The sequence below is a fragment of the Colossoma macropomum genome, unplaced genomic scaffold (genome assembly GCF_904425465.1).
Source record: "Colossoma macropomum unplaced genomic scaffold, Colossoma_macropomum, whole genome shotgun sequence".
NCBI classification, from domain to species: domain Eukaryota; kingdom Metazoa; phylum Chordata; class Actinopteri; order Characiformes; family Serrasalmidae; genus Colossoma; species Colossoma macropomum.
The window spans coordinates 29,504,367-29,521,242 of record NW_023494801.1 but is presented as its reverse complement, the minus strand read 5'-3'; the positions used below and the strand labels follow the sequence as shown (position 1 = coordinate 29,521,242).

Sequence of the window (16,876 nt, the reverse complement as noted above, 5' to 3'; positions counted from 1 at the left end):
GTAAAATACAAAGGTTTGATCTGATGATGGTGAAGTGAATAATGTTGAATATTTTGTAACAGTGGCACAAGTCAAGGTCTAGGATATATCAGACAGTAAGCAATAGTTGGTTCTCGACATGTTAGATGCGGGAGAAATGGGCAGCTGTGAAGACCTGAGTGACTTTAACACAAGCCAAATTGTTATGGCCAGACAACTGGGTCAAAGCATCTCTTAAATGGCAGATTATGGGGTGCTACCAGTCAGCAATGTTGAGTACCTACCGACAGTGGTATGAGGAGGGACAAGCTGTGAACAGGCGACAGGATGTTGGGTTGCCAAGGCTCATCGATGCATGAGGGCAACAAATGTGTCACAACACATTTTATTGCACCCTGCTGGGTAGCCACAGACTGGTCAAAGTGCCCATGCTGACTCCTATCCTCTACCAAAAGCACCTATGATGGGTGCACAAACATGGAAAATGGACCTTGAAGCAATAGAAGAAGGTTACCTGGTCCGATAAGTCCCATTTTCTTTTACATCACATGGACAGGTGGTTACATGTGCAGCATTTACCTGGCAAAGTGATGTGACCAGGATGCATTTATGTGGACATTAAATTGACATGTGCCACCTACCTAAACATTGTTGCAGTCCAGGTACACCTCTTCATGGCAATGTTATTCCCCAATGGCAGTGGCCTCTTTGCTCTGCCACACTGCACACATCATTCGGGAATGGTTTAAGCAACATCATGAAGAGCTCAAGGTGTTGCTCTGGCATCATCTCAATCTAATCAAGTATCTGTGGGATGTGCTTGAACAACAAATTTGATCCATGGTGGCTTCACCTCACAACTTACAGGACATAAAGAACCTGCTGTTAATATCTTGGTGCCAGATACAACAGGGCACCTTTAGAGATCTTGTAGAGTTCATACCTCAGCAGGTTGGAGCTGTTTGGATGGTACACAGAGGTCCAACAGCATATTAGGCAGGTTATGATAATGTTTTGAATCATCAGTATTTGACTTAATACAGAAAATTAACATTTAGCATAATTTTTAATAGTCAGTTCGACCAACATTCAACTGGTTAAAAAGCCATCATATATCAATGTTATATCAGCATTGTTTTCTCAACCAAAATTTTAAATACTGTTTTTTGTCATTGAAAACTGGTTGTGTTTAGGTCATCTGAAGTCGGGACCAGAATCCAACAAGAAAAGACATCAAATCAGTGTTGTGTGCCCGCTGGGACTGATACATTCCTTGGTTGCGAGGGTTCCCACCTATTGACTGTCAGCAGGAAGAGAGTCCATACCTCAAATAAGAACATGAGTTCAGCTAAAACACATACTTTGCTAGCTTGCTAAAACAAATGTCCAAGAAAAAAAATGGAAAATTGATTCTTTTTTTTTTCATTCAATTTAATAAATGGCATAAACACATTTTGAGTTTTTTACCTTGTTTTTTTTTAATGCACCTTTTGTGACTGTGGTTGGCAATACATTTCAGGATGTCCCCAGCCCAGCAGTCAGGGTTCGAATTGAGGTCTTGGGGTTTTCCTTACCTATGTGACCTATGTAATGAATAATGCTATTTTCACAATATACACTGACCAGCCACTTCATTACATACACCTTCCTGTATCGAAACATTTTCAGTTTATCAGCCCCATTCACCTTATAGGTGCACTTTTGTAGTTCTAAATTACAGTTTATCAGGTTTATCTCATGATGCAATAGGTTAGTATAAACATTATGTTGCAGATTTAGGCTGGCCAAGTTTTCTAGGGGCAGGAGTCTAATGCTGAACACAAAGAGCACGTTTAAAAGAAGATGGTCACCTTAAGTGAAAGCAACTTTGGCAGAAAATAACACACAACCCTCGTTCAATTTTGTCTCTTTTATGGGGGGTGCCTTTACTCCTATAGAAGGATCAGGACCAACAAGCAACGCATCAATTCAAACACTGCAAATCCATTAGTGGGTTGGGCAGAAAACAGTTGGATTCAGCCTGCACTAGCATTATTATATAAATAATATAAATATCATTGTCAAAACAAGTGGATAAAAAAATACACATACCCCCATACCCCATTTCCCATACACATACATGCTACATAATGCAGTGCATAAGAAATTATTGAACACTTTCTGATTTTCTCTATTACTGTTTTTTACACTAAATGCTTTTAGGTCTTTAAATGTAACATTACACAAAGAGTACCTTATCAAACACAAAAGACATTTTTTAAATTATTATTTCATTTTATTAAAGGAGCAAATTCATCCAACTTGTGAATTACCAGTAAAAAAGCTAATTGCTCCCTTATTTACTTAAGCCATAAATTAATCATGTTTAATCTATAATGAGGTTTAGCTGCCTGAACATAGTCAGGCTGTCTACTCATTTACATGATTTTCCTTTATATATACTATATCTATAGTTTTTGTGATGTTATTACAATGAACTATCCGAGAAAGAATATTGTTGTTTTTTTCTCTTCAGAGATTTTTGAAATTACTTTTTTCCTACCATTTTCTTCAGATTGGTTTGAGTTGGGTGGGACTAAATTTGGTGTAGGTGATGTCAGGTGAAGTACCAGAGTTAGCAATATGTATACGTTGACTACTCATGTTCCTGTCCCTCACTTAATGACTGCTCTATTTCTGCTACCTGGTCCCAGATAAACCTCCCACCATGTATGTTATTTAAGCGTTTCTAAATTTGTTAATGGTGGTTGTTATAAAGGTTTATTACGTGGTTATTTGCAGCATTGCTATACACTGCTTCCTACTTGCATTAGCCACCTATTTTAGGATCCTACCATAAGCAATTAACTTCATCTTCGAGAGCACGCTAGCTAGCAGTCCATCAACTGTAGGAATAAGATGTTACATTAGCTTAGTATTAAGTCAGCTATGGTCCTAACATCAAGGTTCATAGTGTATCCTTACAACTGCACTTTTCAGGCGTGGCGTACAATAAGACACATGATAAATTTCTTTGCAGTGTCCACATATATGACAGTGCTATCTCATAATGGGAGCTTGTGTGACCTCATATTGTCTGTTTTCCTGCAGGGTGGCCCCTGTTTTTCAAAATCAAACATGTATGGCTGAACCACACCAATGAGCAGACAGTAGCTCAGAATTTGGAGCAAGTATCTAATATTAAATTGTGTTAATATTATATATTTTTTTAATATACCACTGGTAAACACTTTTTAAATGCAGTGTCTTTACTATTAAACCTAAACCCATGTTGACAGGGCTTTAAATAGACTGCCAGTGCATCTGTTCATGAGCTGCAGCTGAAACATGTTCAGATTCTGCAGCAAGACAGTGATCCAACAGAAAAGCAAGTCTACATCTAAGTGGCTGAAAAGAAACAAAATTAAACAATGTGGAGTGGCATAGTCAAATCAAGCGTTTCATGCTCAAAATGCTACCAATATATCAGAATTAGAACAGTTCTGAGAAGAATACAGGGCTCAGATTTCTTCACAACAATGTGAAAAGCTGATGACAAATAGCAGTTGAAATGGTAGTAATTAATGCTGCTAAAGATGTGCATGTTGCTCCTTATATAAATGGAATAACTGAAAGAATGTGTTTTGTGTTTGAAAAGGCTTTCTTTGTGTAATATTACATTTCGCTTTAAGATATAAAAGCATTCACTGTGACAAATATGCTAGAATAGAGAAAATCAGGAAGGGGGCAAATGCTTTGTCACAATGCATGGTTCACTGTCTTCATAGCTATATGTCTGTCATCTTGGACAAACAAATGAGAGTAACAGATCTACTTCATTCTTTATCACTTCTTGAGATGGGTGAATGTCATCTGGTGAGTAGTGACATGATGTCATTTGCCAAACGTCAATAATCACGACCGGCAGCTCCCTAAACATCATCCTCAATGCCCAGTCCAGCTGCCATGACAACCAGTCGCTGCCATAAATGTCCTTGTAGCCCGTGTTGGCTGACTTGATCAGCACGAGGGTCTGTGGTGCCCTCTGGAGGAGGGCTTGGACAGCTCTGCGGATTCCAGCCAGCCTCTTTAGGTACGTGGCCAGTGGAAAGGTAGTGAAATGTGCCCAGATGGTAAAGACAACAACAGAGTGTTGACCTCCAGCTAGAGCGGCCACCTCGGAGGCAATGTAGTGTAAGTCAGCACGGGGGGTCAGGGAGGTCCGTATTGGAAGGCCATGAGCTCTCCATACCAGTCGAATATTGTTGCCTGTGTCCACAGCCTCAAACGGTCCAGACTTGGCCGAGGTGTACAGGTTTAGTTGCTTGAGTGCTACAAGAAAAGAGAAGGATGAGGAGATATCATGTCAGAATGGTAGAACCACATGGATGGTGGAATGTATTTTTCATACATTGTCAGGGAAAAGAGAACTAGGTTCTAGGTCAGGGGTCGGCAACACATGCTGTTTTGTTGCCCTGTTGCAGCTCCAGAGCAGAATTTGATTTTTAGGTAAAAATTAAATAATCCTCCTTTGCAGAAAAAAACTCTGTTGATCATTCTAACACAGTTTCAATAAGAAACTCTCTTAAACACTGGAGTTAATGTCTAACTGCTAATTCACCCTTTAACCCTGAAGGTTGGCGCACAGACTGCTAACTAAAAGGCAAAAAGAAAGATCTAAGACGAGCATCAATAATTTGGAGACGAATGGACTTATTTGCATTTATAAGCACTCAGCTGCAATGTTTAATCTGCACTGAGAAACAGTCAAACACTAAAAAGTCTTGAAACTGAAGTCAGGCTTCTCATTTGCCAGCTTCTCATTTGAATTTTCCTGTTCCACCTTAAATGGCACAGCAGTTACATTCTGGTGCATCCAGCACCATTTAAGGTGGAAAGGGAAAATTCAAACAAGAAGCTGGCTAATGAGAAGCTGACTTCAGCCTTCTGGTCCATACTGATATGATTTCATCATGTAATTGTTGCAGATTTGTTCACATTCACATTCCAAAGTTACACTATTGGATTCATATGTAGGCTGTATTACAAACTTCCAATCGTTTATCCTAGGTTAAAATCTAATGTTAAGGTAAAACTGTATTACAAAAGAAAATCTTAATTCAGGAATTATGTCTTATCTTACAGCATCTTATCTCATGTTAGAAAATCCAAGGTCAATGGTCAAGGTCAATAATCAATTGTTATGTCTGTCACCAAGCAACTGATAATATGCAAAGAGCTGAAACATAAACAAGTCATCAAAATAACATTAAAAATTGAAGTTGGTTAGCTACCGCTTATATATATATATATATATATATATATATATATATATATATATATATATATATATATAAACTAATGCAAAAAAAATCTTGTTTCTGCTTGAGACAAGGGATTTTAGGGCTGGTTAACTGCAACTGCTAAAAAAAATAAAAAACTATTTGAACTTCAAATAAATTTGAACGTAGTGAATACCTATATCCGCTTGTTTTATTTAGAGTGATGTTTGTATGATGTTTGTATTTTTATGTTTAATTCCTAATTTAAAAACATGCAGCTGTGCACTGTTTATGTTAACGCTATATTTTCATTAAAACAAGCTGAATTGCTTTTCTCTGTCCTGTTTCCTGTGCTTTGTATACATTATGTCATGGCATGTCATGACACGTTCTGTTTAATTTTTAAACAAAAATAAAATAAAGAAAAAATTATGTATATAGTGTCACCACTCCCCAGTTTCACTTTCCATTTCCCATGGCTTTAGCAGGTGGGCAAGCTGCATTCACCACATTCCTCCTAATAAACAGCCACACGTTCAAGTTAGTCTTCTTATTATTTACCATCATTACTATAATATTTTATTTAGTGAGTTTTCATCAACATTTCATCATCATAGAATGGCTAACAGTAGAAACGGAAACTTGAAACAGAAGTTAGGACACCACTGAGGTTATCCTAAAGTTAGAATAGTATTTAAGAACCTCAAGGATTGATGTTTTATTGAACCATTGTATATGAACTCTAGAGACTGTTATGTGTGAAAATTCCAGTACATCAGCAGATTCTGAAATACTTAAGCCTCCCTGTCTGCCAACTACAACAATACCCTAGTCGAAGTCCCTATTCTGATGTTTGAACTGAAATTAACTGAAGCTCTTGACCTGTATCAGCATGATTTTATGCATTACTCTGCTACCACATGATTGGCTGATAGGACAATTGCATGACTGAGCAGGTCAACAGACATTTCTAATAAAGCTGCCGGTGAGTGCATATTGCATTAACATGATTTTGCCAAAAAGTAAAGTACACAAAATTATTGCTGTTATATACAACAATTGGTTCATGTAAAATGATGTACAGGTATGAATCAAATACATTTTTATGCATTACTTTGTTCAATTATGTATGTTTTGCATATGTGACATACTTGGGACAGTTTTCAACAGGTACTCGTACCACTGTCTCAACGTGGAATCTCCCATCATCAGAACCTGCTTGTCTTTCAAGCATGCTACAGTCTGATTGGCTGTGCGGAAAGATTGGGTGTGGCACATCAGTGACGTCCAGTTATCATGAAGATAGAATCCAGCTGGTGAAGGCGTGTCTAGTCCTGGAACACACTTCACATTCATACCTTTACACACACATGCATGCACACACAACCACACACATGCACAGGTTTAGACAGTGAGTTAGACAGTTTTTGCTTTCCGTCATCTTTACCACTGTGCAATTTTTTCCTATACCAGAGGCAGATCCAGGCAAAGACAAGAATGGGGCTCTCTTTAATTACAATTCACAGCTAATTTAAAGGGGTATTTCATTTACTTTTAAGCATTTTTTCACAGTTAACTGATTAAATTGTGAAAAGTCATTCAGAGTAGTTTGATTTAAAATGCACCATCCTAGAGAATCTTACAGAGTCAGAATTGTTCACAGTGGTGGTGATAGGAGCCAGATGTCTAAATTGTTTAATGCCTTTAAAAGCTATTACATGAAATTGTTATCAAATTGTTCCTTGATGCATGGGACACTGTTTTATAATAGTTTCATGGTAATATTTTGGCCTAAAACATTAAAAAAGAAAAAAGGAATTTTGGCATAGTGGTATATGCAAAACCAGATTTACCACTATTTTACCATCATCAAAATTGCATCTAAAAACTCAGAAGACATGTGCAGGTTCAGTGGTCATTTTTCATTGCAATTAAAATGGATACATTTGCATTGTAGACATTATAACCCCTGGTTCCTTTCACCATTGTAAATACAGTTGGGCAAAACTCTTTGAAAAAGTAGTGATGGCTGAATACGGAATACACTTAAATGTATTCAGTTATGTATTCATTTACAATACATACAAAAGTAATTAATTTAATATGCACATAGAAAACATGTTGATAATCACATGTGGAAAACAATCAACAAGAAGAACAAATGTTCTTGGATTTTGGCAGTTGTCTGATTATTCAATTGGTCATGTAACAGCATATTGACTTCTTAAATCAGAGTAAGGCCTAGAAATCCGATAAAGAGAACTGGATTTTAGCTCAGTAACAGAAAACAGAAAGCTCATACATTAATAATTATGAATGATCACATTACAGGCAAACTACCAGGTTCTTTCTTTCTATTGTGCTGCGTCAGAATCAAAGCTTTGTGCAGGAACTTCTCCCTGTGCTGTATCAGCTTTGTGAATGAAAAACTACATTTGCATTATTATCAATTTTATCTAGGCTAAAAAATTGTCGTTAAATTACATTTGAATAAAGGAATCCTAATTACTAATTTCTAAGCTGAAAGATCCTGCCTTCCGCCCAATGACAGCTGGGATAGGCTCCAGCACCCCACCGCGACCCAGAAGGGTAAGCGGTTTAGATGATGTATGTATGTATGTATGTATGTAAGCTGAAAGAGCTGTTCATTTTGTTTAATTGTGTAAAATGAAACAGTCTCCAAATCCTGCTTCACATGTCCTCACTCCTAACAGCCAAAACAAGGGTTTTCACAGTGATTAAATATCAAATGAATAATAAATGTGCCTCATTTTAAAAATCCTCAATTTATGCCTGCTAAAAATGTCTGTTGTAGCACCAGAACTTGTAAAATAGGCGTAAACATTTTCTTTGAATATTTAAATTTTACAATCTGCATGTGACGCTTGACCCCCACCTCCACAATCACATTATTCAAATTTTATTTTATTGTTGCACTGAAAAATGTACACCAGAATTATAACTACTGTTTATTTTGCTGTTGCATTATCCAGAAGCATATTAATAACAATGTTTTTATAATACTTCATTTTACAGCCTCACGTTAGACACAGTGAGGTACACAGAATTTAAATAATAATAATACAAAAAAAACACTAATATCAGATCTGTATATGGTATCGACTGATGCCCAACGTTCAGGTATCGGAATCGATATCAAAAGAGAAAAAATGGGATCGGTGCATCTCTATTATTAAGGGCATAGTCTAGGGGCTAATTTTCAGTACTGAAGTATTTTGGTATGCTTCATTTTTTATACATTTTTAAAACATTTTTTAAAGAAAGTGAAAGATCAAGTCCCTTTACCTTGACCACTCTATGACCACTGAAACTAAACTGGTCAAAATGCTTTCAGCTTTGGCCTTTTTTGAGCAGGGACTTACCTGAGTCCAGATCACGGCGAGACACATTCACTGTGATATCTTCTCCAGGTAGATTTTTATTGGTGTATTTACTGCATACAGAAGGGGGGAGGGGTGGGTGGGTTCTGCATTAATTTTATTTATTCAAAGTATTCAGTACATGTGCATTTTAATTGTGGACACTGCATGTACACTATGGGCTGTAAATGTATGTACTGGCTTTACAGCATTTTGCAAGTGCAAAAGCACCCACAACTGATGAATCAGCATGTATGCAGAAGCATTTGTGCATGTGCACATGAAGTCTTCAATGAGCTACAGGTTTTTTGGTAGTTCTATTTGCATTTATTAAAATGGAAATAATGGAGCATTAAGTGGAGCTTCATCACTCCAACTCATCCCAGAGGCACAAATCCCTTGTCATATTAAACCTTCTCTTTTGCAAATTGTGGTTTTCACAAATCTCCACATCACAGATGTCCCTGAAGGCCTTCATTATGTGGATCATGATGTGTTAGATTAGGGTTGGAGCTAAATTCTGCAGGGTAGCAGATCTCCAGGAACAGGATTCAGCACTGCTGATCAACACAATAAAACACAAAGACCTCCATCACTCCAATACCACTCTATCCCATGAGCGTTACATGTACCAACATCTTCTAATGCAGTTGCAAGGTACATTTATAAACATCAGTTAGTTGTTTTACTTTAGATTTAATAAAGCTCAACAATTTCCTTAAAGTATTGTTTTAATGTCATATTTTAACCTATGTGGCCAGATGTTCAAGATATATTAAATAAATATACTGTAATAATGAAGAATATACATCAAATTATGAGTGGGTTTTCTCTCAACCTGGAGTGGAGTGGAAGCAGAGTGATTACAGAATACTTTGAGTTGGAAGCAGAAATGGCTGCTGTTCCACTCAACTCACATACTCATAAAAGTGATAACTGGTATTATGTTTACAAATTATGTATTCTAAGGACTATACATAAAGGGAGCCTAGGACAAAGCCTTGTGGAACACCATATTGCACTCATCGAGGTCTGAAATCTCCACATATACACTAACAAATTGGTAGCGGTCTGTTGGGCAACAACGTTTTCTGCAGAATCTTAAATAGAAAAGAAATGTTGGAAATTGGAGACTCAGAGAGCTCAAAGTGAGGTTCAGTAAGCAACAATTTCACAGAGGTTAACTTCAAGAACTTAAGCCCAGACTGTGTGATAAATTTATTCTACTTAGTAAAGACTCCCAAGTGACTGGAAATAAATCCAGAAGTAACCTATAGGTTACTGATTTAATACATAAGTGTTTGATCTATAGGACCATGTCAAGCAGTTAAGTTTGTTATGATTAGTGAAACTGAATTCTTCATTCTTCTGAATGCATATCCTCAAACTATAGTAAAAAATAATGATGACAGCCTCATGAATTTTCACCTTGTAAATAGCATGTTTCTATTTTGTTACTGAAAAAGTTTGACAGCTGTCATTGTAGACTATAACTGTGGATGGAGTAAACATGAACTTCTTTGAAATAATAAGCTAACCCTTGGGTTGCAGATGAGACAGTGATCAGATACATTTTTTGTTCATAGGGAATATAAGAACCTTATTTTCACTGCCAAATGTCTGGATATTTATTCACAGTCTTTATTTAAAAGACTGTTATCACATGATTTGAGCCATGTTTCAGTTAAACAGAGAAAACTAAAATGATTGTCCATGAACAAATTGAATACAGTCATGGCCTTCTGAGTGAGAGATCTTGTGTTCAGTAAACGCTGAATTAATTATTCTGTCTGTAGACAATTTTACTTGTATTTCAGGGTGAGTTGCTGAGACAGAATAAGAAAGACTTCTGGTGAAGGATGGATATATATCCAACAGATATTAAACAATTAAATGAGGGTTTCTAAACACTTTTGAGCTTGTCATAAGCAGTCACAATCATAGATAGCCTAGACCAGTTATGCAGGAAACACATCAGCCATCTTGTAGCTGGCTACATAGGCACTGTCTGCTGGCCGAGATTTTTAAACTGTTTTTATACTGTCAGACAGACCCAACTCTCTTGTAAAGTATGGGTCTGCCAATGGCAATTAAAACTTTTATTTTCAAGTGGAAATGAGGCAATTAGCCAGAGATTGTCGACTTACAAGCTCTTCCCAAAGTCTTAGCTAATGTCTTGAATGAAAACTACATGACAGGGAGGAGCTTTTTCCTACACATGTATGGAATAAGCTTCCAGTCAATGTTTGAGTTTAAAAAACTTATTTGTTCAGCCAGGCATTTGTTAGTTTTTCCTTTAGATAAAAGATGGACATATGGGGACACATGGGCTCAGAAAACTAAGGTAAACTGAGATGCTAGTGATCCCACTGCTTTCATTCAAGCTGGAGTGGAGTGGAGGGATGCTGACATTTCAGGGAGTCCTCCTACTTCTCCCTTTTTAGTTTAGCAGTCATTCCAGAGTCTCTGGTTGCTCTGGTTTGCATTCCAAATACAACTAACAGTTTTGTTTCTCTGTCAAGCAGTACAAGTACAAGCTAGCTAGCTCACTCACTTGTAGTTCCTCAGGCTCACATTAAGTAGCAAGACCGTATTTTGGTTTTCAAAAAAGAGGACACTAGGGGCAGACTGTGAAAAAACAAATGTCAACATGAAAGCAAAGCCAAATCAGACATTTTAGAAAATCTTGACACATTTGTAGGTCCCAAAATGAGGATGTACCCCAGAAAAAAATTACATAAGCTCATCCATATCTACCTATCTATCTATCTATCTATCAATCTCTCTCTCTCTCTCTCTCTCTCTCTCTCTCTCTCTCTCTATATATATATATATATATATATATATATATATATATATGTGTGTAGAGAGAGAGAGAGAGAGAGAGAGAGAGAGAGAGAGAAGGAGAGAGACTGAGGAGACATAAAAAGGCCTCATTTGAGAGCAAGTACCTCTCAATTCAAATGACCAACATTGTAAACTTATGCAATAATCTATAGCTAACAGCAACAAACAGATTAAAGAAAGTAACCAATTCACACACACATTTACCTGTGTAACAGAGTGGACTCCAGTTTGGACAGCCGTGCTTGGTATCCTCCCATGCCATGGTCCACCCAGGCTGAGCATGGCAGACGGCTGGGTTTACGACAAATCCATGATTCTCCAGTAATTGGATTTTTGTATTCACAGCAGCACTGAGAGGCCTTTAGCAACCTCTCACTCCTCTGGGCATTACACACCACTTTTTCCTGGCGATCAAGCCTTCTGAACACGCCCGTGAAGAACACCTTGTCTGGATCTCGTTCTCTGTGCCTGAGTAGCACCTGTAATCCCAGCAAAAGCATCTCAAATCAGCACCATTACATTTCATTCCAGTCTCGTCTTCAAGCTTCGATCAGTTAATGTGCAGTAAATGCATTTAATCAATTCAGATCTGTTACAGCCATAGTTTGTGTAGATACATGGTAAGTGCACCTATAAAAGTGGCTGGTGAGTATATAGCACTGTTGAAAACACTATTCAAAGCACTAGCCTACACACCTCTACAGCCTCACTGGAGTGTATCAGCCGTATTGAGACATTGGCATGTCCTTCCCAGAGCAGCTTGAAGGTAGCAGTATAAGTGCCATTGTGGTGGTCAACCACCTCCCCATATACACTTGCTTTTAGTTTTGCATTAAACAGTTTTGCTTGGAAGAAATCTCCGCCGTATGCTTTTGAGTTGTTTAAACCATCTCTTGCCGTTATGACCACTGTGATATTGTCCCCAACACTGTAGCTTTTGCGTGGGTTCTGCAAAATGTATGAACTTGTGTAAGCGTTCGTTGCCTGATCGACTGCAGTCACTGAGGTGGGAGGGGCTGGCCACTTCAGTGCCTTTTCTATCAATTGAAGTTCTTCAGGTGAGATGAAGGTGGAGTCAGTGGGAGAGATGTGAGCAGAGTCAGACTGGGAGGCAGGTCGAGAACTACACAAGTTTGCAAGCTTTCTGTCCATCAGTGGGACTGGCCTTCTCTCTGGTTTATGAGCAATACTGACCAAAAAACTCACAGGCAGTTGTTGCTGCAACAAAGGATCAACAGTGAGTTAGTCAGCACTACAAACAGGCCAAAAACATGCATGTACACTGGCAGTCGAAGAGAATTGCTGATTGCACGTATTTCACACAGGGCTGTTTAGCAACTGTTTATTTGTGTTTATTCTGTCTGTCAACTTAACCCCTTAAATTACAGATTAATTGCATACTAAGGCTTATTATCCTGTAACTACAGAGACTTCAATGCAAATGTCTAATTTTAAAAAAAATGTACAATGTAAAGCTAATGTAAAAAATTTTACCCCAAGTGGTGTTTGAGCATTTCTATTGGTCCATGGATCATGACATTTTCACACAATGTAAAGGACAGCTGCTGAGTTTAAATGATTGAAAAAGACAAAATAATGGACATACATGCTTTTTCTGAACACCGATGATATGTAGAACCCATTTTACTTAATTCTCGCCTCTCACAGGGGAACAATTCAAAAGCAAGTTGAAGTGCAAAAGTCTGGTTTAGATCACTGGTTTGAAAATGTAATACACTAATTCTTAAAATTCTCAACAACATAAATAGCTTACGAAGATATACTGTATAATATTTAAATCACACTCACACACACAAATAGTACATCTCCTATTTAACATTCAAATGTCAATAACCTAAAATAGCAATTACTTTACTTGAGGCAGTCAGTGATGGCATTTTAAATGTTCATAATGTTTTCATAACTGTTAATATGCATTATAAATGCTTTATAATTATGCATAGATCATTATCCATTTAATAGGCATTTTAAAGAATAGTGACACTTGTCTTATTTGAGCTTTATGAAGTTTATAGTTTAAGAACATACTTACATAGCATTATTACCAAGTGTCAAAGAGTTTGTTCACATTTGTAAAATATACATATTTATCACTGCTGTCGAAACAAAACCTCCTATCTCCAAAATAGTAACTTTACTGGAGAAGGAAAAAAACATACTTTACTTTTAATGTAAGTCAATGGAACCAGACATTTTTCCAAGTAATTTTGAGTCATTTCTTTTTGCCCATTTGTCATGAAATTTGCACAAAATGTAAAGGCCAACAGAAATTTTTAAATTATGTGAAAAATCTTCTCAGATGATTTATTTACAGTCTTCATTTGAAAGCCCTCAGCAGGACTGATGCTCTCCTCCTGAACTGAACCAACAATGTTTCAGTTTGATTCATCTTTGGAAATACTGTAACCTGAATATGGTCATTCCAATAAAGCTTACTGAATTGAATTGAATTGAATTGAATTGTTTGATTCATGAGTGCCTTAACTACTGTCACCATGTCAACCTTCCCAAAATTCTTCAAAATGTACCTATCAAGCAGTGCAAGTTCAAACAAGTTCTCATCAGGATACTTCTTTCAGATAATGGTACTTATTTATTTATTTATTTATTTATTTATTTAAAACGTAGTGGAGTTCTGTTGACAGTATTCAAAGGTTTACCTAGTATGTCAGTGAAGAACTGTTAATCAGTTGGTTTCCTGGTTTCAGTGCTGAAAAATAGCATGCCTTGTGTTGTAGTAATAGTGATTTATGTTCAGAACTTACCCCAAACCACCAAAAGATGGCTAGGCTGACAAAAGTTAAGATAATGACAAGCTTGATCAGCTTTTTCCATGCTTTCCAGTACATCTGCTAGAGAGGACACAGTATTACAACAAAGCATTAGGGTACCTTTTATCATCATCATCATTATCATCACCAACCAGAACATTAACATCACTAGGAGAGTAATTGTGCACAGAAATGTGCATTAGTTTGTTCTCTGTAAAGAGTGTGTTTTCAGTTAGAAATGTATTTAAAAAAAAAAGGTTATTCCACCAAAAGCACTAACTAATTATCAACCAGAACAAGTTTAGCAGACTAAGCCAGATGATGTATCCTGGGATGTGCTTGCAAATTTGCTATGATCTGTTCTCTGTAGAGATGTCATGTGACACTGTTAACATCCAGTGGTTATAAGTGTTTGTTTGTTTGTTTGTTTGCCCAAATGATGCCAAACTGGCATATTATAAATGATTAAGAATAATTAGAAGATGGTAAACTGTAATTATGTGGTATGTATATTCTACCATCAGGGAAAAAGCTAGGGTATGGCTCTGTAACGCTCTTATATGGTATTTTGTAACTGAATTTAGATAACAATTATATTGGTTATCATAATATGTTTTGCAGATAATAATCATTCATCTACATGTATACTATCATCTATGAATAGGAGTAAGACTTCTGTCTCAGTCAAACTGACAGCTCTTTGGTTTTACCCCTGTTGATGGATGACACAGGACCTTACATGTGTAACCTCATAGTTATACCCCAGGGAAACAGGAAATTATCGTAGACAACAATGAAGATAATAGAATGGAGAGTCAAGAAGCTATGAGAAAAGAAAACGATTTTTCCCCTAAGATGTAAATTTCTTTGCTTTTATTGAAAACATTCTTTAGGTCTGTAAGTAATTTTTGTCCCATATTTTTTGAAATGATAGATATATATATATATGATTGTTTTAGCCCAGGTTCTTATGGGTGACCAATAGTTCTGGAGCTGAATGTATGTTATATGGTCTTTTTGGTTACTTCTGTACTTTGAATAAGCCATATTCATGCTTACAAAGGCCTCATCATAATGGTTATGGGTTAAACTGAAATTTTGATTGGTCAATATTAATATTAAGTCACACATTTTGTGAGTTTATTTTTATTTGATCATTTTTTTTAATGAAATTTGTATCTGGAGGGCCAGTTTAGCGCTGAGAAACCCACATATGAGAAAACTTTCCATGCTTAACATGTTAGCTGTAAGATCCAGTGTTATAGAGACCCTGAGCTGAGCTGCAGTCATCATTTACAAATTAACCATCTTGTCCACCCCCTGTACATCCCAGCTGTCAGGAGGGAACCTCGTATTTCCAAAAAAGTAACATTACAGAAGAAAGAAAAAAGTTAAGTGAACTTTCAATGTAACTTAATGGAATTTTGACACAATGTAAATGGCAGCTGGCAGTTTCAGACATTTTAGATTTTGGTGTTTTAATGTTTTATGCTGGATTTAATTATTTATCTGTTTGCTTGTTTGGTTGGTTGGTCATTTCTTGGTTCTTTACATTTTTCATGTGTACATTTACAGTAAATACTGTAATTGACTACTGACTACTGAGTTGCATTATGTTTACAATTGTGTAAAAATACATCCAGTCCAGGAAGACTGTGAGTAACAGTATTGTAGTTTTATTGTTACTTACTGTTAATATAGTACAGCAAATTACTGTGAAAATAATGCAGCTAGTAACCAGTAATTTACTGCAATTTTACATTTTTCTTTTCCAATGTATCAAAATGACAAAAAAGGACATACAAGGTTTTAGTCTAACTTGAATTATTTAAATACCTGCAGAGTTTAACCCCCTTAAATGGCCAGGGCCTGCTGTTTGATCACCCAAAGTTTGATCACACACTTCTATAACCTAAGAATAGCTCAACTAGTTTGCGTTGAAGTCCCGGGAGTTACTGAATAACAATACTTAGTGTGTAATAAGCCTGGGATTTTAAGGGGTTATATACAAAAAGCATAATGATTATACAAAATAAACCTAAACAGAAATGACTTCTTAGATGGCTTAGAAGCCCTGATTTTCCATACTAGTTATTGGCCATACTCATTTCCCTAAATGAGCTAACTTGCTTATCTACAGTGGCTCAATTCAGATTGTAAGCATAATGCATCTCAATGACAAGTTAAATTAATAAATAAATGTATTTTAACTTACATTTGATTATGTTCTTCAAGCCAATTTAAGTGATTTTAGTCCAATTTGAATTTTTGGTTGGATGCCGCTGCTGAGTCCTCATCCCCAACGCGGAATAGTTAAAAAATCAACAAGCTGAATCAGGTGCGTTAGGGCGGAGAATAGCAAGCAAGCAAGCAAAGTTTATTTACTGAAACTGGTCAGGACAGTGGATTCCCAGAAACTGGACAAACAACTATTGCTCAATGGGGTCACTCCAAAGAACCCTTTTTATCAAACACTTCAAGGTGATGGGTTGAAGCCATCATGCGATGGCGAAAGAATTTGCTTAAAAAGAGATAGACAGTCAATAGCGGGAAGCAGGTCGAACGGCTTGACTCACAGGTCACCGACAGTAGCAGAAAACATTATCTGCTTGTTTGG

General features: G+C 36.8%; 1 protein-coding gene across 3 annotated transcripts; it reads right to left on the bottom strand.

Moving 5' to 3' along the window:
* Positions 1-1,437: 1,437 nt before the first annotated feature.
* Positions 1,438-16,622, bottom strand: LOC118820907 (NXPE family member 3-like). 3 transcript variants are annotated; one of them, XM_036589237.1, is made up of 7 exons: positions 16,475-16,622; positions 14,254-14,340; positions 12,164-12,685; positions 11,672-11,946; positions 8,624-8,694; positions 6,392-6,598; positions 1,438-4,290 (listed from the first exon to the last, which is right to left on the bottom strand). In XM_036589237.1, exons 2-7 carry the CDS (start codon positions 14,335-14,337, stop codon positions 3,758-3,760), a joined length of 1,692 nt encoding a protein of 563 aa, XP_036445130.1. In that variant the 5' UTR covers positions 14,338-14,340; positions 16,475-16,622; the 3' UTR covers positions 1,438-3,757. The 3 variants fall into 3 exon arrangements, with proteins under 3 accessions (XP_036445130.1, XP_036445131.1, XP_036445132.1); XM_036589238.1 differs by having other exon boundaries at positions 14,254-14,337; positions 16,475-16,597; XM_036589239.1 differs by lacking the exon at positions 14,254-14,340 and having other exon boundaries at positions 16,475-16,588.
* Between the last annotated feature and the right edge of the window lie 254 nt (positions 16,623-16,876).

Coding starts and splice junctions, on each gene's coding strand:
- LOC118820907 (XM_036589237.1), bottom strand. CDS start 14,337: ATGTACTGGAAAGCATGGAAAAAGCTGATCAAGCTTGTCATTATCTTA. Junction 12,686..14,253: donor CCATCTTTTGGTGGTTTGGG/GTAAGTTCTGAA, acceptor CCTTTGTTGCAG/CAACAACTGCCTGTGAGTTT. Junction 11,947..12,163: donor ACTCCAGTGAGGCTGTAGAG/GTGTGTAGGCTA, acceptor CTGGGATTACAG/GTGCTACTCAGGCACAGAGA.